Below are 22,891 nucleotides of genomic sequence, written 5' to 3' on the forward strand. Positions count from 1 at the left end.
TTAGATACCCATGGCAATAGGCTTCTGCTGATAAATGACGGTGATAAAGTTCCGTACAGTCAGGTCGAGATTATAGACCTCTACTGTTTATGACGACCATGGCTGGCTACCTTTGTGGCCTGAACGCCCACACGCTCTGGTATGCAGTGGTATGCAGTGGTATTTTGAAGTGTTGATTTTGCACGTGCCTCCTCTGAATGGTAGCCCTAGGTCAAACGCCGTGCAGCCCTTATTATGTTTTAGTGTTGCGATGCACGTTGAGGGTTGTAAATAAAGAAAAATTCGGTATCGAAGTGGTTAAGCTACTAAAGCTTCGAACCCTGAGGACCCGTCAACGGAGATGGCAAGTGGAGATGGTGACATGGTAGCCATCGCCCGAGGCAGAAGGAGCGAAACCCCGATTTGGTCACAGAGCAGCTTAGGCTGGTGACTGGGGCGGAGGACGTCGCAGCTCGGCCCGGCTGGACGCCCCAGCCGGCACCCTGAAGGCCTCCCACAACAGTTCTCCCACAACAGGCCTCCCACAACAGTGGCAAGAGCATATTGGAAATCAGGAACTCTAAAAGCACTCACTATAATACACGAGAACTGGCAATACATTCATTACGCTGGAGACCTTAGGATACTGTTTGTCGATCTACTGTGCAGACAGGCATGCAGTTATTCGCGAGGGAAATCAGAACGCTATGAAGGTACTTACGTCTGTATTGTGGATATCGGTCTTGGTGCGTCCCGTCCGTAGGTAAAGCAAGGACGACGGAGGCTTCCCTTCAAAACAAAGAACATTTATTTACCAGGTAGGGGTTGGAGCATACGCACGCGCATACGAATTTCGACATGCGCACGCACATACGAATTTCGACATGGGGGTTTGAGCTCCACTGTGCCATTGGTGCTCGGTCATGCCGGCCTGAGGCAAGTTTTACAACAAGTTACAAGCACTGGCGTAACTCAGTGGTAGTGTTGAAGGAGAGACGAGACGGCGTCAACGAGCCCGTGCTGAGGTCGCAGCATTTATTGGAGGCGTAGGCGTATGCGGAGTCGCCGCTGCAGCGTCCAGCTAGGCCAGGAGCTAGGCCATTCTGAAATCCCTCGTGCCTCACGCCACACGAACCACGCGGTTCGCTCCTTTTTCGGCATGGCCACCTTGCCAAATCTAGCATGGTGCTACATAGGCTCTCCCCCTAGCGCTTTGCGTGATCGAAAACATATGCACAAAAGAAAAGGAGGGACAGATGCTATATAAATGAACGACAATCCGTAAAGTGTCTATTTGGGAAGTCCGGGTTATCAACGTGTGTGGGCCATCAGGAAGGATCTCCGGCGGGTGGCACTGGGAGAAACGCAGTGGATGGAGATGAAAGCGCCGGGTCGCTGCGGTCATAAACACGTGCATCTAACAACGACACGGCGGGCTCATTCGAAAACGCTCTCGCCGGTTCGAGTGGACGTGGCTGAGAAACGTGCCTGAAGAGCTTGCGCCGGCGATGTGGGCGAAATAGTGTGAAGGATCGAAGCGCATTCATGATGACCCTGAAGTGTCATAGCCACGGCGGGGTCTTGGACAGCGCACAGGGTGCCGAGCATGCTGTCGACAAGGATCAGCGGGCTGATCGTGCTGGTGCGGACGTCTCTGTCGATGGAACACCGACGTCCGCTTGACACTGCGGCAGAGTGCCGGAGCAGATGGCCGAGTCGACGGATGCAGCAAAGCCGTGCATTGCGTTTAGTCATGTGCACGGCAAGAGGTTGGCCATCCCGTCGGGCAAACCTTCTGGGTGCTTGCGCCATCTCGAAGGCTAAGGCTTCAACGCATGGCTGTTTAGCCGGAAGCTTGAAAAAGGGCCGCTCTGTATTATACAGAATGTGATGATTTCGTGGGCATGCTGTCAAGGGTTTAAGACATGAAGTTGTACCACGCGTCGTCACTGTTGTTACCAACCAGCCTGCGTGGCGGGCTGCGTCCGGCGCCAAATGCTCTGGGGAAGGGTTGTGAAGCTCAGAAGACGCTGGCATCGCTGGAGTATCGGGTGGCACACCTGCTCTCGTTGAACGACCATCGGTTGTCCGAGCATGAGGGTTGGCGTGCGGGTCTTCATGATCGATGACAACCTCTACAGCATGCGCGGCATGTGCGGTCTGCTCTGCCATAGGCACCGCAGGTACGTCGTCCTCAGCTGCATCAGTCATAGTCGCAGCGTCTCGGAAGTTAGGCTGTATACAGATGACGGCTTGTGACTTTACCTTGGCTGCGGCAGACTGCGAGGGCGAGGATGGTTGCTGATGGCAGGACGCGTAGAGCATTGACATTCCTGGGGAGACGCCTTCGAACATCGTCGACGCTGAAACCTCCACGACTGGAAGGTGAATAGCGGGCGTTACTATGTCCGCAGTCGTGGTAGACAGGGCATTTGGCGACGTTGCCGCCATGGAACCTGACGCTTCCGAGGTGTTGTGAGCCGTGGAGGTCGGCCAAAGCGAGCGGGTAGTGAACATGCTTAGAGTATCGTCGGCCAAGGACTATGGGCAGCCGGAAGCGGGACTCGCATCGCTAGTGGCCGGACGGGAGGTTGTAGGAGACGTAGCCGGGGAAGCGAAGTCATGGTCGAGGCAGGGTTGATAGCCGGTAGATACCGCTTGCTGTGACTCACGGTAAACCGGGAAGTCACGGGTTTTGACATGCGCACGCGCATACGTATTTTGACATGCGCACGCGCAGTAGATGAGGCAGTAGGAGGCCAGCACCGAAGAGCAGAGGTCGTCGTACGGCTGCGGGCTTGAGTGTGAAGTGGCAGCGAGATGACGCAGTTCTACTGGAAGGTGCTGAGAAGAATGGCGTGCATTAGCGACTGATCTGAGACGCCATTTACCGCAAGAACGGCGTCGAACTGCAGAAACCGTACCTTGGGGTAGGTAGATTGGAACGGCGGCACTGGCGGGCAGAGTCGTGGGAACATGGCAGCCGATGGCTCGTCGAAGGGTGCGTCCTTCAGATCGCCAGGTCTTTCAGGTCCGGAACGGTGGTAGAAGCGGGTCAAAGTGCGGCTGCAAGGTTTGAGCTGGCTGGAACATGGCTGCGAAGCTCAGAGGAAGCAGTGCAGCGCGGGTTGCTTGTCCGTTGGTCCGGGGTCATCATATGTTGAGAAATGGGAGAGACGAGACGGTGGCGACGAGCCTGTGCCGAGGCTTAAGCTTTTATTTTAGACGCAGGCGTAGCCGGAGTCACCGGGCCAGGAGGAGGGCCGTTCTGAAATTCATCGTGGCTCGCGCCACACGAGCCTTTGATTTGATGTGCTTCGCTCTCCTAGATACACGGCATGTACCCACTGCGGGGGATTCGCCAAGAATGCAACGCAGACACTGTTAAATGTTATTTTAGGTAAGCTATGAAATTTCAAACAAAAACAAAGAAACTAAATAGCGATATTACGTAATGTATTCAATTTTACTCTAAGTAATATGTTTTTTAGCCTGTATTCCAGACTGCCGTAATAACCTGACGAGAATAATTTAGAAAACCTAAGTTTTCCCTTAACGAAATGATGAATAATTTTTACTACAAGACTAAAATGGTACTCGTTGAATATTTTTAATGAAATTACACACGGCATCAAAGGCATCCTTGTAGCAGTATCCCAAGCCTGAGGCATCGAAGCTTAAAATATTTTTCTCCGATAAGGTCAAGCCTATTGTTGTAAAAGGAGTAATTAGAAATCGAGTTCTCATACGAGAATGTCTTGCAGATAACAAAAAGTAATGTGGTATATTCACCAGTTCTCCACAGAATTGGCGGAGAGGTGATATCGTGAGACCAGCCCTGTACCAGTTATAGTTTAATGGAGGGACACGACATCAAAATCTGGTGATCATCACTCATGATTGTCGAGAATGGCTCCACTGGGATCTCCATGAATATTTTAGGTGATTATATTCCATCCACGTGGTTTTTGCTTCCATCCTATCTGTGTGGATAGCTCATCTTCTAAACCTGATTGCGGTGAAGTATTTTACCACCGGGAGAACCAGCGTTATTGGGAGATCTAGCGATGAGCGGGCTAAGGCGTCGGCCATTTCATTTAATGTTAACCCACAGTGACCTGGTAACTATACTAATTTCAGGTACTTTAGCTAAGACGGAACTAAAGATCATAACGTCGTGATGCACGAGAGGTATGAGAAGTTGTAAGAGCTGTGCATATCGAGAGCAAATTAGTAATTATCATTGCCTTGTTCTCATTCCTCGGAAGTTTTCGCAGGGACATGATGACTGCCATTAGCTCCGCCTCAAAAACAGGAGTGAAATCGGATAGCCTCAAGGCAAATGACCAGCCAAGTGATTGGGAGACTATTCCTACGCCTGCCCTTTCCGCATACGGAAGCATCTGCGGCTATTATGTTACGTGTCCGTGCATGCTGCAGGAAATCTGCTATCCTGTTCTCTAAAAATTTGCGGGATTGAAATGTAGATTGTGGAGAAAAGATCTCGTCATATTCCATATTAAGAATGTGGTTTTAGATATCAAATGCAATTACCTCACTAATGTTGACATTTATACTTGTTAGTTTCTTTTGTACATAGATTATCTGCGGTTTATGAAAACAAGGCCAATGAGTGAGAAAGAACGAATCTGGGCCACTGATGAAAACGTATTCAGCTCTCCTCACTGGTAAGTTGAGAAATTTTAGAAATGTCTGCACTGTTAACAAGCGGAATCGTCAGAGCAATGTAGGAAGACGCGCTTCCTGAAAAATAATATTTGCTGTAAACCTAGCCACAGACACAAGCGCAGAGCTTCCCGCTCCACTGAGAACCAACGGCTAAGCTTTGTACGCAGGTCCTCCTGATAACAAGACACATCCGAATTCTAATAATGGGCACAAATACACTTTGTATAATATTAACATAATATCTCCACGGCTGATATTTCTACTGAATCAAACGCCTTCTCGTAATCTATGAAGGCTATGTATAGTGGTTGGTTATACTCTGAGCATTTCTCTATTACCTGATTGATAGTATGAATGTGGTCGATTGTTGAGTAGCTTGTTCGAAATCCTGCTTGTTCCTTTGGTTGATTGAATTCTAATGTTTTCTTTACTCTGTTAGCAATTACCTTTGTAAATAGCTTGTATACTACAGAGAGCAAGCTGATCGGCCTGTAATTCTTCAAGTCCTTGTCATCTCCTTTCTCATGTATTAAGATGATGTTAGCGTTCTTCCAAGACTCTGGTACTCTTCCCGTCAGGAGACACCTCGTAAACAGGGTAACTAGTTTTTCTAACACAATCTGTCCTCCATCTTTCAGCAGATCTGATGTTACCTGATCCTAACCAGCAGCTTTGCCTCTTTGCATGCTCTCCAAAGCTTTTCTGACTTCTATCATTACTGGTGGGGTGTCATCTGGGTTACTGCTAGTTCTTATAGTATTAAGGTCTTGGTTGTCTCGGCTACTGTACAGATCTCTGTAAAACTCCTCCGCTATTTTAACTATCCTATCCATATTGGTAGTTATTTTGCCTTCTTTGTCCCTTAGTGCATACATCCGACTTTTGCCTATCCCAAGTTTTCTCTTCACTGCTTTGACGCTTCCTCCATTTTTCAGAGCGTGTTCAATTCTCTCCATGTTATACCTTCTTACATCGCATACCTTACGTCTATTAATCAACTTCGAAAGCTCTGCCAGTTCTATTTTGTCTGTTGTACTTGACACTTTCATGATTTGACGCTTCTTAATTAGGTTCTTCGTTTCCTGGGAAAGCTTGCCAGTGTCCTGTCTAACTACCCTGCCTCCAACTTCCACTGCACACTCCGTAATGATACTCGTCAGATTATCATTCATTGTATCTACGCTAAGGTTGGTTTCCTCACTAAGAGCCGAGTACCTGTTCTGCAGCGACACTCTGAATTCCTGTACTTTCCCTCTCAGTGCTAGCTGATTGATTGGCTTCTTGCGTATCAATTTCTGTCGTTCCTTCTTCAAGTCTAGGCGAATTCGAGGCCGTACCATTTTATGGTCACTGCATCGTACCTTGCCAACCACTTCCACATCCTGCACGATTCCTGGGTGTGCACTCATTATAAAGTCTATTTCGTTCTTATTTTCGCCATTAGGGCTCCTCCATGTCCACTTGCGGTTTTCTCGTTTTCGGTAGAAGGTATTCAAAATCCGTAAATTATTGCGTTCTGCGAATTCCACCAGTAGCTCTCCTCTGGCGTTTCTAGTACCGATGCCATAATCTCCTACTGCCTGGTCTCCAGCCTGCTTCTTCCCTACCTTTGCATTAAAGTCGCCCATCACTATAATTGATTGATGTGTGGGGTTTAACGTCCCAAAACCACCATATGATTATGAGAGACGCCATAGTGGAGGGCTCCGGAAATTTGGACCACCTGGGGTTCTTTAACGTGTGCCCAAATCTGAGCACACGGGCCTACAACATTTCCGCCTCCATCGGAAATGCAGCCGCCGCAGCCGGGAATCGAACCCGCGACCTGCGGGTCAGCAGCCGAGTACCTTAGCCACTAGACCACCGCGGCGGGGCCACCCATCACTATAGTATACTGTGTTTTTACCTTACTCATTGCCGATTCCACGTCTTCATAGAAGCTTTCAACTGAAGCGTCATCATGGGTGGATGTAAGCGCGTAAGCCTGTACTACCTTCATCTTGTATCTTTTATTCAGTTTAATTACGAGACCTACCACCCTTTCATTAATGCTATAGTATTCTTCTATGTTGCCAGCTATGTTTCTGTGAATTAGGAACCCCACTCCCAGTTCTCTTCTGTCTGCCAAGCCCCGATAGCAAAGGACGTGCCCATTCTGTAGCACCGTATAGGCCTCATCTGTCCTCCTAACCTCACTGAGCCCTATATTATATCCCATTTAACACCTTCTAGCTCCTCGAATAGTACAGCTAGACTTCCCTCACTAGATAAGGTTCTAGCGTTAAACGTTGCGAAGTTGAGGTTCCAATGGCGGCCTGTCCGGATCCAGAGATTCTTAGCACCCTCTGCTGCGTTGCAGATCTGACCGCCGCCGTGGTCAGTTGCTTCGCAGCTGCTGGGGACTGAGGGCCGCGAGTTATTTGACGTATGCATGTGAGAGGTAGTGGCCAGATACTGCACCAGGGTGGCCAATCCTTCTCTGGTGAGGGAGTGCGTTCCCGGCGGTGGTTACCGGTGAGGCCGCACCCCAGGCCTCTTAATGCAGTTCCATCAACACGCGGATTTTTTTTTAATCCGGTTGGGAACTGCACGGCACCGGGATTTGAGCCACGGACCTCTTGCATGCGAGGCGTATGCTCTAACCACTACGCCATCGCCGCTCGTACGTTCAGTAGAAATATCAGCCGTCATGCAGACACTGCGGAATCAGGACGTAGATGAAGTATATATAAACATTCTGGAAGAAATCTACAGGGGGTCAACTGCTACCATAGTGCTTCATAAAGAATGCAACAGAATACCAATCAAGAAGGGTGTAAGGCAGGGGGACACAATCTCCCCAATGCTATTTACCACGTGCTTACAGGAGGTTTTCAGAAGCCTAGAATGGTAACAGTTAGGGATAAGAGTTAATGGAGAGTACCTTAGTAACCTACGCTTCGCCGATGACATTGAATTACTGAGTAACTCAGGGGACGCATTGCAACTCATGATTACGGAGTTAGACAAGGAGAGCAGAAAGGTGGGTCTTAAAATTAATCTGCAGAAAACGAAAGTAATGTACAACAACCTCGGAAAGGAGCAGCGCTTCGAGATAGGTAATAGTGCACTTGAAGTTGTAAAGGACTGTCTACTTATGGCAGGTAATAACCGCAGACCCGATTCACGAGATTGAAGTAACTAGAAGAATAACTAGAAGAATAAGAATGGGGTAGAGCACATTCGGCAAGCACTCTCAAATTATGTCAGGTAGATTGCCACTATCCCTCAAGAGGAAGGTATATAACATCTGTATCTTGCCGGTACTTGGCTACGGAGCAGAAACCTGGAGACTTACAAAGAGGGTTCAGCTTAAATTGAGGACGACGCAGCGAGCAATGGAAAGAAAAATGGTAGGTGTAACCTTAAGAGACAAGAAGAGAGCAGAGTGGATTAGGGGACAAACGGGGGTTAAGGATATCATAGTTGAAATAAAGAAGAGGAAATGGACATGGGCCGGGCATGTAGCGCGTAGACAGGATAACCGCTGGTCATTAAGGGTAACTAACTGGATTCCCAGAGAAGGGAAGCGGGTTAGGGGGAGACAGAAGGTTAGGTGGGCAGATGAGATTAAGAAGTTTGCGGGTATAAATTGGCAGCAGCAAGCACAGGACCGGGTTAACTGGCGGAAAATGGGAGAGGCCTTTGTCCTGCAGTGGACGTAGTCAGGCTGATGATGATGAATATCTCCACGTACGCCAAATTTGCGATAACTCATTCTTCGCAGTAAGCCTAAAGCCCGTTGAGCCTTAGCCGTAATGTACTCTCTCTGTGGACTCCAGTTAGGTTTTTCATTGTACAGCACACCCAAATATTTGAAGGAGCCTACTTGCGGAATAGGTTCCTGATTATATACAATATCGATGGAAATGGAATCGGCTATGGGAAACGCCAAGAGAGCACACTTATTTTAATTTAAAGCCATTGAAATCGACTGCAGCCATCTTTCTAGCATGCTCAACTATATTGTAATTTTTGCTGTAGAGCATAAATATCGTTGTCAGCAGAAGAGAAGGTTATATTATCAGCATATATATAGGCATAAGTATCCTGGCAGTTTGGTATGAAACTCAAGAGTATATCAAATAGCAGAGGTGAAAGAACTGCTCCCTGGGAAACTCCGTGATTCTGTTTGTATCTAGATGACGAGCATCCATACTTGACACAATAAAATTGATTTTTTGATTTTCAGAGGACGTCGTAAAGTCTACGATCATATGCCTCTTTTGCTTTAGCGACTGTGTGTTTAAAATTAGCTGCTATAAATTTATAATCAGAGCAGTTTTTAGAGGACTGATTGTGAATAAGCTGCTTCCAAGCTGCCTGGTGACGGCAGTGATCTCGTGTGCAATCTTCATTCCATTAAGGACTAGAGGGCGCCCTTTCGGCCTACTCAACAGTAAATTCAGCTCGTTTATGGGCTCTTATTATAATTGTGTTCAACTTCATCGCTTTTAAATCATTAGTCTTGTCGGAGGAAGTAGATAAAGATGATGTTAGGTTATCTCTAAATTTTTTGTAGTTCACAAAGACTTGAGGGCAAGGAAGGGTTCTAACGAAAAAAATTTCAAAACTTATAGGAAAATGATCTCTAATTGTGGCACAGTTAAGCACTGTCCGGGACGAGCTCGAAATAGTCGAACTTACCAAACTTCAATCTAAGGCTGATCGACATCGATCACGAATAAATAGGGGGGGGGGAGGTTCTGGTGTTTAAGCACGATAGAATAATATCTGTTGCCCACTCACAGAGACGTTTACCACACTGATCAGTTTTTGAAACCCCAACACGTGTGATGAGAGTTAAAACCACCGACTACCATTTTCTCATTACGCCATGATCTGATTGCCATATCCAATCGTCTAGTGTCTTGTACACCGTCCGTAAAGTACAAATTAACTACAGAGAAAGACTGGCAACCAGATAATGTGACGTCCATCGCAAATATTTCGCATTCTGGGGACATATACTTGTTCGAGATTTTGGCCTTTAAACTGATTCTGTTAGAGACGAAAACTGCTAGTCCTCCATCTCTGGACTTGCGGTCTAGCCTGAACAAATGGTAACCGGTTAAATGAAACGATTTATCTACAGAGCCATGTCCCCTGCAATGCAATCACATCTGGGGTCTATTTTGAAGACAAATATTATAGATCAGTTATTGAAGAGTGAATTGATCTGCAATTCCTATGGAGAATCCTAATCGACCCTATTTTTTGAAAAAAATCACCTCCGCGACTGTCTTATCCAGAATGGTTTCTATAAAAAAATTCTATATTTGAGAGGCTTGTCTTGTCCTTTAGGCATTTTTTTTGTTTTCGCATGCTTTAGTGAGGATTTTTATCGATAGAGGAGACCTGGTATGGTTTAGTGATCTAGGGTTCATCTCCATGTCATCACACTCCTCCGTTTCGTCATTTACATCATTTCTTTGGTTCTGGATGTGTCCACTTCATTAATCAGTCGTGGAAGCTCTGCATTCTAAGAGATTAAATCATTCACCGGCGTTCCAAATATATGAGCCATTTTGTTAGTCGAAATTTGAGATAGAGTCTCACAAATGTTTGCAACAAGGCACTCCAAAGTCTTTTCCATTGTTTTTTCGACCACTTCCACTGTGAATTGAGACAAAAATGCATCTGATAACGTGGTATGACGGGCTGCTACACCTGCATAACGCTGACGTCTAGCCTGCATTTCAGCTAAGGCCTATTTTCTGGAGCAGCGTCTGCGATCTACAATTTCGAGAATTTGAATTTCTCGAGCCTTGGTAGAGCAATTTCAATTATCCACACTGTGCGCTTTATTGCATATACGACATTTTTTTCTTTGCTCTGACACTAATTTGCGTCGTGAGGCTCCCCGCACATCTGGCATTCAAGAGCAGACCTACAGCCTTTCACCGTGTACACCAGCATTTTACGCACTGCAGTGGTCGAGGCGGGAGCGGTTCGACTCGATAGATAAGGGGCCACGCCTTCATTTCCATTCGTCAGCTTGATCCAGCGAATGTCACAATCACCGACTTCGTAGGGACTTTGGTCTTATCAACCGCACGGCTACACCTATGAACGGAGATTGCACCAGCTGCTGCAACCATCTCCAGTACCTTCGATTGAGTCAAACTAACGTCTACGCCTCGCACATACCCTTTCACGCATGGTAAGTGATAAAGGATGAATGCGCTCACCGGGTTGGAGGCCAACAGAGCACTTCTGGTGGTCTTGGACACAAAGCTGGTCTGACGACAAAAAGGGGATACCACCCTTGCCGAACTGTCAGACCTCTGAGATACTCTGAAAATGACCTGTGGCTGCTCACAGCTCAGCTTGAATTACTTTCGAATTCTTCATCAGTATGGCACCCTCATATGTTGGGACCAGAGCCACAGGAACTGCATGAAGAGATGCTATTACACAAGAACAGGTCCACGGAGGTCTCCTGCGGTGAAAGAGAAGCGGACCAGAGGAAAGCCCCTGGTCCGGGTGAGGAAAACGGCATGCCTGAACTTACAAGCGCAAAAAGCACTCACTGATCGATAATAGCGCTACAAAGCACTATATAAGAATGAAATTGGGCGGCAAACACGCAAACTATGGCCACAACTCCCAAACGGGTATACGGCTGGTACAAACGCCGGGTCTAGAGAAGACCGGCACGTCGAGGCGGGAAATCAGCCCCGCGCCTCGCTCCTTTTTCGGCGCGGCCACCTGGCCAAATCTAGCGTGGCGCTACAGTATATTACTGGGCTGGCACCCAGCGGACCCGAGTTAAAGCCACACTGTGTCATTGGTGCAAGGTTTTTTTTTATAATTTCGTGTGATGAGGTTACGGACACCGGCAGCGGGGGCGGCGGACAACATGCGACTGCGCGCGACCCGAGTTGTGATCTCATAATAGCTTTAGCTGTAATAAGTAAGAGCTAAACACGGACACACGCGCACACACAAAATCAGTCCACTCAGAGGCGTTCCGACAGGTCAGTAGTTCGCAAGAATCTCAGTAGTGCTTGCACGGCCTCCTTCTGTGATGATGAGTCATGAAGATGGCGCAGTATACTTTCTTTTGACAGCGGCTGGTCATCTAACTTGTTTTGTGTATTAATCGTATTGCCTTTCTAGGTTATATTCTGTGCAGGCACACAGGACGTGTCGAATTGTCTCTTCATCTCAGCACTGTGGCTGTGCACACTACGAAGATGTGTGTTGTCCGTACTAGAGAGAAATATTGATTGGTCGTTGTCTTCTGTATGGGTGGAACGGGAAGCTTGATCAGCCCTGGTCCGGGACGGCTCAACTCACAAAGAGGCCGCTGCCAAAGTACGACGCCAGCGGTATCGTCGTCGGAGACCACTGAAGCAAGGTCTGCACCTCACCAAATGATCGCCGGCATACCACCTCAAGCGTCCAGACACGCCGACCACAAATCATCCAAGAAAGACAAAAGCATCACCGGTTCGCTTGACGCATGGCCAGCGTTGCCGACGATAGACCCGCCGTCAGAGCCACCGCATCGCTCGTCTACAATCACTTCGGAACGTGAACGCGGTGATATTCGAGATAAGGAAATCGTAGCCATTGTAAAGGCCCTCATGAGTGCCATTCTCATGCTCCTCACTAACAGTGACAGTTCGACTGCTAAGAGTGCACTTTAGTTAGTGAATGCGCTGAAGCCGGTTCTATCTAGTCTGGAAAAGCACTATGGCTCCTCCTCCGCAAGCCTTTCGTAAAGGAGTCAAAGAAGCTTAAATTTTTCAGTGGAATGTCCGAGGCCTCTAGCCCCGTATATCTGATATCCGACCATTTGTGTTCACATACCAGTTCCCAATTATTATTATCTGTGAGCCACGGCTACACAATTCAATACGACTATCCAGATACTAAGCCTCCAAGTCCACTACCTGCAATGAACAGAGTAAAGCCGTTGTATATCAGGTGCGACCTTACCTATATCGAGCACTCTGTAGCACGTCACGATGACAACCAGTATGTCTGTGTGACAGTAAAACGTACAGACCTTAATTTCACGCTAGTAGGCGCATATATATCACCTTCAAGCTTTTTTGAATCTGAACGACTACGTGCACTGCTAACAAACACACCTGGACCATGGACTATCACCGGAGATTTCAACCCTCACCAACCACTATGGGGAAGTCAGAAGATAGACCGTCGCGGGAGGCAAGTATTTTCTTTGCTTTGGAGCAGCAGCTGTTTTGTGTAAACTACGAAAGCCCAACGTTTCTGAGGGAAACGATATACAGCAGCTGCCTTGAATTGACATTTGTTGATGATTGATTGATTTGTGGGGTTTAATGTCCCCAAACCACCGTATGATTATGAGAGACGCCGTAGTAGAGGGCTCCAGAAATTTCGAACTCCTGGGGCTCTTTAACGTGCACCCAAATCTGAGCACACGGGCCTACAACATTTCCGCCCTCATCGGAAATGCAGCTGCTAAAGCCGGGATTTGATCCCGCGACCTGCGGGGACTTGACATTTGTGTCATGATGCCTAATTGGAAAGGTTCAGTAGTTCGCAGATTATGAAACTCATAGAAGCAACCACATAACAAGGAAGAAAAGGATGAAGGAAGAAAGAAAGAAAGAAAGAAAGAAAGATTGAAAGGAAGATTGAAAGAAAGAAAGAAAGATTGAAAGAAAGATTGAAAGGAAGAAAGAAAGAAAGAAAGAAAGGATGGATGGAAGGAAGGAAGGAAGGAAGGAAGGAAGGAAGGAAGGAAGGAAGGAAGGAAGGAAGGAAGGAAGGAAGGAACCAAAGGGAGAAGGCAGGGAGGTTAACCAGAAAGGCATCTGTTTGGCTACCCTACACTGGGGAATTAGGGAAGGGCACAAGAAAGACGAGAAAGAGGGAACAGAGGAAAAAAAAAGAGAGACTGACAGTAATTTTACTGCGGCGTCTAGAACTCCACCACATGTCGGAGGCGTTCACACAAACCCGTCTTTCTCAAGAAACACAGCAGGGCTTTCACTGCCTTGTTGGCTGTCGAGGGATGGGGACGTTGCTGTAATAGCACCTGCACAAAAAGAGGACGATCGTCCAGTCACCGCATTGCGTTCGCAAGTACTTGTCTGTCTGAGGCAAATCGAGGACAGTGTGGCACAGCAGGTGTTCGATATTTTCATCGGTGCCGCAAACATCGCATGCCGCACTGTCAGTCATTCCGATTAACGCGGTATAAGCTTTCGTGAAAGCAACTCCCAGCCAAAGCGCCTCTCCCCCTTCTTCAAGAACCACGCATTCATTGTTTGGCGCGGCGTTATTGCAAGTGATTGACATCAAGAGCTAACTCGGTGGCGTGGTTTGCTGCATCCGCCCGTTCGCGATACCCGTTCACAATTTAGCGCGTCTTGGAAGGCTGCCGGATCATCAGTACGCAATGACTGCCGGTGCTCGCCCTCCCGGGCCTGTTTTTGTGCCAGAACGACACCCAGGGCCTGGCAAATGTGAGCTCTCTCACTGTAGGCGCTCTTTTAGAGTTGTCCGTGGCATGCCTATGTGGAAAGTGTCAGGAGAAACTGATGGTGGTGGTGGTGGCGGTAGTGGTTCGTTGAAGAAAGGGAACAAGACGCTTATTTCTGCAGCCCTTAACGGAGCACGGCGCAGCGTCTTGTAGGGGGTGGGAGGAGGGGGGTATAAAAGAATATAGTAAAGATGAAGTAAGAAAAAGAAAAAAGAGGGGCAACGGCGGCAAGGTAGAGAACAAGAAAGAGAACAAGAAAGAGAAGAGATAGAAAAGTTGGGATCCGGTCGAAGGAGTCCAAGGACAGGGCACAGCTCAGTAAGACCTGCACGGCGTCAGGAGACCGCGGAGGGCGAACCAGTTGGCAGGAGCTACGCTGTCGTCGGAGATCGCGGGGGCGCGTCCGATCAGATTGAAATTCTCCGAGCGAATCGAAGCGGATGCACGCGTGCTCTGCACCACAGTGCGACGAGATGGACGACGTCACTCAAAACGCAGCCAATGGCGCGTGTGCTTGAGTACGACACTGAGAATGACGTAACTGATAGGACAGTCATTGAAGACCGCTCGTGAGTGAGAAGAACTTCATTATGGTCCAGTGCAGGCGTTGAGGTTGCCACGCGCCACCTGACTTCGTGTCAAGTGTGCCCGCGCCATGCGCGCGGGCACACTTGACACAATGGCGCGGGCACACAGGACGGCCAGGATTTGGTCCTGAAGTTCTGGGCTGCGTAGAAGCACATCCCACTCGGCTTTGCTGTAAGTCGGTCCAAGTGATCCGTACTCCCAGAGCATGTGTGCTAATGTAGCGCTCTGCCGGCAAGCGGCGCAGGCGGCATCGGGGAATTGGTGAGGATAAATTGCATTCAGGTATGCTAACGACGGGTACGAATGTGTTCGAAGTAAGCGCAACTAGACGGCCTCTGCTCTATTGAGTTTTGATTGTGGCATTGGGAATGCCCGCCTCAACATTTAGTAACGATGTCCCGCGTCGTCGGCACTAGAGCCGTTGCCCAGATCGAGAGCAGCGCGGCCGGTGAGCGCGCACGCTTCTGTGTGGGTCGACTCGTTCGGGTTCAGTGCAACGCCGTTTACGGAGCCGACATGCGTGGGGAACCAATATAAGGTGCGATGGACAATCCTATCGCTGGTTGAGCTCATGAAGATTCTGGTGGCCTGTGTTAATATGCGTCCCTTTTGAAAGGCTTTGACTGCGGATTTGCAGTCGCTGTATACCTGTATACCTCTTCGCACCGACCATTTAGCAGAACGAGTGTGATGGCCACTTGTTCGGCCACCTGGGGGTTCGTTTTGCGTACCGTGGCGCAGTTCGTAGTCGAGCCCGTCTGGTCCACCACCACCGCTGCGAACTTCTTGCCGTCTCGATATGCTGCAGCGTCAACGAAACTTGCCTTTATGCCAGCCTTTTTCAGTTACTTCAAAACTTGCTCGCGCTTGGTGTGCACAACTCTGCTGCCGAGATAGCGGAAACTCAGCAACGCTCGCAGCTGGCTCGGTTGTCCGCTCGTGACACCACTGCTACAGTGACTAGAATAGGGAAGTGTGATGAGCGGCAAGCGGCGCCTATGGATTGCACTAAAGCCTCTGAGGAGGAGCCTCGTGGTGGCGCGCGCAGTCGTTTATACGTTGTTTGCGCGTTTTCGACAGTTTGGTCGGGTGCGTTCGTCCTCATTTTTTGTATTGCGGTGGTACTGTGACACCAATGCTTCTGTATGCACTCTCATGGCACGAAAACAAAGGTCATTGCTTCATCCTGGGTGCACTACAGGCTATACAAGTCAGCTAAAAAGAGGAATGCGTTGTTCGGTGTTCCAAAGCACAAAGCTTTGTTTGCGCAGTGGCAGAGAGCAATCCCGTGCGCTGACAAGCTGCTTCAAGAAAACTCAGCTGTGTGCGAGCTGCATTTTGACGAGAGGTACATCTGCCGGCACTTTGAGCACACTGTGTATGGTGAAATTGTCCGCTTTGAATGGGGTAGGCCCATAGGCGCGCGCAGGACTCCTGTTCAGTTCAGGGGGGGGGGGGGGGTTGAAGTTCAAGTTGAAGTTTATTTTAGGCAAAAGGAAAAGCGGTACAATAAAAGAAGGAAATGCACAAATTGTCTTTTTGTCTAGGGGACCAGGGAAAAGGCTTAAAAGCCTCACAAAGCGCCTGCCCCCTGTAAACTCAAAACCCACCAAAATAACAGAACGCCCAGTGTAAAGTAAACATAAATGTGTTGCTACATGCAAATCACATCTGTGCGAGGATAAAAAAGGTTTATTGTAGCGCCCCCGTCTCCATTAAACCAGTGTATGAGGCAGATTTCGCGCCCCCCCCCCCTTTTAGGTGACTAAAAGAGTGGCCCACCACGCAGTCAATGTATAGAGCAGATTTAGCACCCCCCCCCCCCCGTTCCAGGTGACTAGGGGGGGGGGGGGGGGGGCGCCCACCCCCTCTGCCCCCTCGTGCGGATGCCTATGGGTAGGCCTTCCCGAGAAGCTAATCGCATTTGTAGATGCCCTTGAGACCAGCTTCTCAAAGAGGTTTAGCAATAACGAGCTTCACGGTGACAGCTTGAATGAACGTGTTTCCTGCTTGCTAAAAAAAAAGTGATGCCACACTAAGATGGTCCGATCCTCACCAATTAAGTGAACAAGTTTTTTCTGCTCACGCATTTGCATTTTTACACAAAAGCACTCCACAAGGAGCGAGCATCTTCCCGTCAAAAGAGGAAGTACCTGAAGCTCGGGCGCGTCCCTTAGGCTTGCAGCCCAAGGGAAACACTGTTCTGTGGGGCGCTTGTAGACTATAAAGCTTTTTTTTTCTTAGGGATAAAAACAGACGCGCGACCAATTATTAAGAGTACAATGTTGTAATCAAATTGTGAATCACTACTCGGAAACGCATTGTATGAGGACCATGCAGCAAATGAAAGGTTTTCATCAAGATACTGCATGCTCGTGATTCTCGTCCGAGTTTGACCTCACGAAAGATGGGGCTTTATTTACATATTAGTGCTTGAGGAAATGATGGTTCGCCGTGGAAGGTGCTGCAAGCAACGGCTCACAGGTGAGCTTATCGTTCCACTCTTCTACCACTTAACATCGACAAACTGTTTCAGTGTTGTCATGCGCTCACTTTCGGCACCCTGTCAATATTTTTGTTTAGTCGCACACCCGCGTAGGCATCCTGTAATTCCAGAAGCTTATTAACATATTTTCTCAGTTGCCATTTGAGGCCATGCATGAACAACAAGACATTAAATTTCAAATGTTTTACATTGCCCACACGCGTGGCTGATTCCCGTCTCTGCGCAACGCATAGCCGGCTTGGATGATGTGATGATGATGATGATTTGTGGCTTTGCCCTTTGAAACTGGTGAACACATATATGTTGTGTTCCAGCGGAGGTATATAAAGAAAAGAACATACAAAAAAGATCGAAAGCACAAAGAAGTGTTCCTTTTTGGCACCACTTCTACCACTGTTGGAGGCTTGTCTTTGTGGTGGAAACTGCTTTTGCATTCCTGTCCTTCGAGGCCAGCGCCTGAGGTAGTGTAGTGGCCTCTGGTGGGCCGGGTGAGAGTTTTTGGCATTGTAGCACCAAGTGCTCAACTGTCTCCAGTTCCGCTCTGCGCGCTCCGCATAGGGTCGAGTGGATGCTTGGGTCGAAGTGGCTGCGGTATGTGAGTGTGCGAAGCGGTCCTGCGTGCGCTTCGAAACAGTAGCCCACTTCCACCACTGTTGTCATACACAGATATCGGGGCGATGGCCTCCTTGTATGTACGATACAGCTGAACTGTACTCTTCTGCTGCATCAAGATTTCCCATTGTGCATTTTCGACTTCGCGTATCCGTTTCCGGACTGCTGCTGAAAACTTGTGCTCCATGGTTTCGATTGTTGAGAGGTCCAACATGTCGTATTTGCGTCGAAGAGAGTAGAGTCTGTTCGATTACTGCGTTCTGAGTCCCACGAAGTGCAGGTAGCGGAACATACGATGGTGCCACCGCTTATCGTTCATGAAGCGTATAGGCGTCCTTCATAAACGATCTGGCTCGTGGCTTCCCGCGCCTCGTACGTAGACCAACCCATGTCCCCCTGGATGGCCTCCACTGCAACTTTTCCATAGCAGCTCAATGCCAAACAGCCCACCTCCCTCTGGCCTCGCTCCAGCCACTCACGGGTCTTGCTGGACAGGCATATTATGGCATTTGCAAAGGTCAGACATGGTACATGGATCGATTTCCACAGACCTCGCACCAATACATATCTGTTGCAGCCCCAGAGGCTTCTCCGGAGCAGAATGCAGCTCGCACGCTGGGAGGTCAGCCGCAATCCATCCTCGTGCCTCGAGAATGGGTCTTCTCCCGTGCCTATGGTCACCCCCAGATACCGGTATTCTGTTGAGAAACGCAACATGTCTCCACTAGGAAGTTCTAACGGGAGGTTTGTGTCCACATCTCCAGCAAATTGGACAACATCCGGCTTCTGAGACGTGCAAACGTCTGCCAGCGCCACCTGGTGGTTCTCTCCCAAGGCGGCACGTGCTAGCCAGCGCGTTCATCACACTTCGCTATTCTAGTCACTGTACCACTGCCGGAAAGTTTTTCGCTTCTCCTTGCCATATGCAGCTTTCGCTGTAAAACGCACGTTTCTACATTCACTGGTCGTTATCTTCTGTGTATTGTGGCGTGCTGTGTCCTGTTAGTAATCAAAGCAAGAAGGTTTCAAAGCACAACAAACTATTTAACTATTTGCTACTATGGCCCACAGGGGCGAGGGCCAGGGACGCGGGACGGGGAGGCGAAGTCCATGAGCTGGAGCTGCAGCAATCGGCCAGCACTAGTGGCAGCCTTTATTCTTCGCGCAGTCGATGGAGCTCTCTACGCAGGCTGCCCTTTTTAAACCACGCAGTTGGGACACGCGCTCCACCACTCCGCCGCAGGCGGCGCTATCTCGAGAAAGCCGGCACACGTGATTCGAACAAACCTTATGCAAAAGACGCCACGCCCCACAGCAGACAGATGGCATCATGCTTAGACGCCTGTCGCCTTTAATGTTGTGTGATCTGAATCCCCTCTCCATCCGCCTCGTTATCACCCTCTTCGCGAACCAACCCCCGCATCTTGTGCCCGTCGTGAATAAATTAAGTTTGGACAAAAGGTACGAGTACGGACAGGGTGGGCAGGTTGAACGTGGAGGCGGGGGAGTTGTCTTTGACAAACACAATACCGCTAAAGATCCATAGAGGACGCGGCGACGTATACGTACGAACACTTGTTAGGAGGACCGTCGCCTGTCTTGTTCTCACGCGCTGGAGATGACAATTTCCCGTAGAGTAGCGGACACAAAACAGCGTCGTCACTCTCTTCCTCCTTCTTCCAGGGCACGTGTACTGCGGGAATGCCCCACACCACCACTGCCGCCGCTGCAGACAGGGATTCGTTTTTATCGTCGCACCGGGACCATCTCTGTGTCCGAGCACCGGAACGCGCACCGTCTCGGCCGCTTCCTCTCAGCATTGAAAGAAGCCCGATCGGAGGAAGCCAGTCACTTCTAACGAACCCCGCCTGTACTTGCGTGCTTTGTGCACGGTATATCTTTCCCCACAACGGTCGCTGGCCGCCAGTCACTCAAGGCTTGCGCCTTGCGACGCTTTCGCTCTGCTGCAGCGTGATGAAAGAGACGCCACCGTTTCTCTGATGTTACGACGGCGCCTCAGGCCTAGGTCACTGTTTTAGGCTAGCGACGTAGTCCGTACGTGGCGGTCGTGGACTGGCGTTGTGGCGCACCTCGGGCAGAATGGCGTCAGCTCGAAAGTGCGTGCTGACAAAGCAATCGGCTTTCGTTCGCTCAGTCTCTTGTCTGCGCTTGCTCATTTATGTAATACATTGATAACGTACTTCCCGCACATTTATCAAGATGGAAAGAACAATAGATATATGTCAAAAAAGGCGAATTCGATAACGGCGTCCACATGTTAAGAGAAATGACGAAGTTCATTCCGTATGGTGTTACAGATTGGGGAAGAGGAGACAAGGCGTCACTTAGACCAGCTTAAGCTAACACCCTGATGGTGATGCTGATGGTGTCTCAATACATGGTTCGAGCTCAGCCATTCGTCACTTTCCTTTTCTCACGGTATTTCCTCCCCAACCACCTCTATGTTGCGTGCTTCACCTTCAAGGGACTTCCCACGCATGCATACTTCTTAACACAATCTTCGGCATCCCTTATCGCCACCAGTTGTTTAAAGGCTGACTACTTTGGGAAGAGGCTGGTGACAAAAAGGTTTTAGTGTTATCCGATTAAGATTATCCGACCGCAATGATTATAATCAGAGACAAGGGGCGATCATAGGGAGAAGCAGTGCCTTGTTTACCCGATTACTTGATGAGCGATAAATTGTGTGTTAAATTGACCCTTTTGCGCGCGATGGTTGGCCACATATCTAAAGTTGCTGGTTCGGACTAGAATTCCGGGACGGCTTTCTGCTCTCCCATAGTAGAGTACAACGTACTTTAAATCGTTAAACACTTTTTCTAAACAAAGCCGACACAAAATATGCGTCATAGAGTACGCGCAGTCACTACACAGCATTGAACTTTAATTACAATTAAAAAACATTAAAACCAACCCTTTCTTTTTCTCAAAGTAGCCCACCAGCTTTTAAGCATGAGCCGCTACAGAGGTAGCCCAGAAAGAAGCGAGCACTTATTATCGAGTCCTAGAAGGTAATCCTCGAATCAAATAAGCAAGAGGTTTCGCTGTAGCCTTGCACCGACTGGAGCGCCAATGACGAAGTTCAAAGTCGCCGAGGTATAGAATGAACGCGAGTCGATGGCGAAAGTGACCTTCGTGCGGAGATCAGCGTGAGCAATTCGTTAGAAGGATACACACAGCGTTGCCTCGAAGTCATTTCGAAACTGATATTGTTCATTGGCTGGCCCGCTACGGCATGTCGGCCACGCATCTTCGTTAAGTTATGATACTGAGAAACTGTCGGCGAAAGCCGTCAATGCCTTTCATTTATCTGCGATTTTGTTTTGCCTCTTAAGGATAGCAAAAGGACGACGGCTGCTTGTAAATGCTTTCTGCTTATGAGGCGGTCGGTAGGAATGATTAACAGCAAAGCGTCTGCATGTTTCGGCACATGTAGATGTCTGTACGATCGAATGAAGACGTCCAGCGCTAAGGAACTCGTTCGCCTGTCTTATTAACGCTGTGTTTGCGAAGGCTATTCGCATGAGTCAGATCGCGCAACAGTAAACGATTCGAAGGAATCGATCTTACTCTCTAAATGCTTCTATTTACAGAATATAAACAATGTTAATGGATGAGTCTACACACGGTCATTGACATTGAACATATGACAGCGATTCGGTAGATAGAAGTTCTTTTCCTAATATACGCTTAATGAGAACTAACAGACGATGATGCCCTTGGCATCATTTTTGACGTCTGTTAAAAAAGTTTGGTTAGCCAACGAAGTGAAGGTCCGAGCTGCACGATAGAATGGCAGGTGACCCATCATGCCGATAATAATTTTATACGCGTTCACTACAGGAGCTTTGCCACTCACGCTATCACGCTCGAGGAATGTTGATTACCTTGCCTTAGAATAGTTACCTGGAAACAATGGTGCCCAGACAATCCCGTCTCTTTCCTCATCTGCCCCCTCACACCCACTTTGCCCAACATAACGTATCAATTAATTTCCAGCTCCTTATTGACACTTGCCGTGGATATCTTGCGTCAGTAATTGAAATTATTAGTAAGCATAATCCAGCGTCCATATTCTACGAAAGTCGGCATTTCAACCTATTCCCCCCCCCCCTCCAAAAAAAAGTACTGAAATTGAGATGACCGTGGCTGGATATCTGAATTTCCAACTTTTCTTTGCTCAATATCTTGAAGAAAACGTTTTTTAGAAAACAACAACATCCAAAGAGGCAAGTTACTTTGCCGCATTTGTACGTTCGTAGCCAAATCTTCCAGTTTTAATATATAATCGCAAAAGAGAGCTGCCGTGACCAACAGAATGCAAACACGTTGAATGTATACCAAGGACTACGTCAATGACGAATTATTTAAACGAAGAAAACACAAAATTTTTAACTACCACTCGAACAACGCCGCTTAATTAGCTCGGATGACTCACTGTATTTGTGTTCGTCTTGTAAACAAGTACTTACGGTGCCCTACTGCTAGATTCCTTGTTGCAGTGTTCATGTGGAAGTGTGGGAGGATCGCATCAACAAGAAAACTTCGATTACGCCCAGATTAGGGGAGATAATCCCATTTGTTCATTAATACACACCCGGTGGTTCCACGATTTGGTCTTCAATTTCGCTTCCCCGCGTACGTGTTCTTAACACGTCGTTGAATTCAGGACGATTTGTGTAGCCAACACAGGAGCAGTGACTGGGGTTGTTTGAAGATGTTGCATCTTTTTCTGCTAAAGTTGTTTTACTTGCATTTTGCTGGTTGTAAATTGTACATGCTGCGTAATTGTGTTAGTCATTTGCGTTCATGTGTGTCTGTACATATGCCTTGTATTCCTCTTACCCCCTTTCTCCAGCGTAGGACTAAGCTGGTCTAGGAAGTACCACCCCCAGTTTTTTTTCCTCTCTCATCTTCTTGTTATTTATTTTTGTGTAGTTATTTTAATGGTAGTCACTTTTCACTCTTCTCAC

The 22,891-nt window shown here is 48.3% G+C and overlaps 1 protein-coding gene across 2 annotated transcripts; it reads right to left on the minus strand.

The window, feature by feature from the left end:
* Nucleotides 1–769: 769 nt before the first annotated feature.
* Nucleotides 770–11,178, minus strand: LOC142803050 (uncharacterized). Of its 2 annotated transcripts, XM_075888157.1 has the most exons (3): nucleotides 10,899–11,178; nucleotides 2,904–3,247; nucleotides 770–2,823 (listed from the first exon to the last, which is right to left on the minus strand). In XM_075888157.1, the coding sequence occupies exon 3, from the start codon at nucleotides 2,494–2,496 to the stop codon at nucleotides 1,417–1,419; it is 1,080 nt and encodes a 359-aa protein (XP_075744272.1). In that variant the 5' UTR covers nucleotides 2,497–2,823; nucleotides 2,904–3,247; nucleotides 10,899–11,178; the 3' UTR covers nucleotides 770–1,416. The 2 variants fall into 2 exon arrangements, with proteins under 2 accessions (XP_075744272.1, XP_075744273.1); XM_075888158.1 differs by lacking the exon at nucleotides 10,899–11,178 and having other exon boundaries at nucleotides 2,904–3,493.
* Nucleotides 11,179–22,891: the final 11,713 nt, after the last annotated feature.

This window comes from Rhipicephalus microplus, chromosome 3 (assembly GCF_043290135.1).
Source record: "Rhipicephalus microplus isolate Deutch F79 chromosome 3, USDA_Rmic, whole genome shotgun sequence".
Taxonomy (NCBI): Eukaryota; Metazoa; Arthropoda; class Arachnida; order Ixodida; family Ixodidae; genus Rhipicephalus; species Rhipicephalus microplus.

What these genes read in the sequence shown, in the direction of transcription:
- LOC142803050 (XM_075888157.1), bottom strand. Translation starts at nt 2,496, where the DNA reads ATGTTCACTACCCGCTCGCTTTGGCCGACCTCCACGGCTCACAACACC.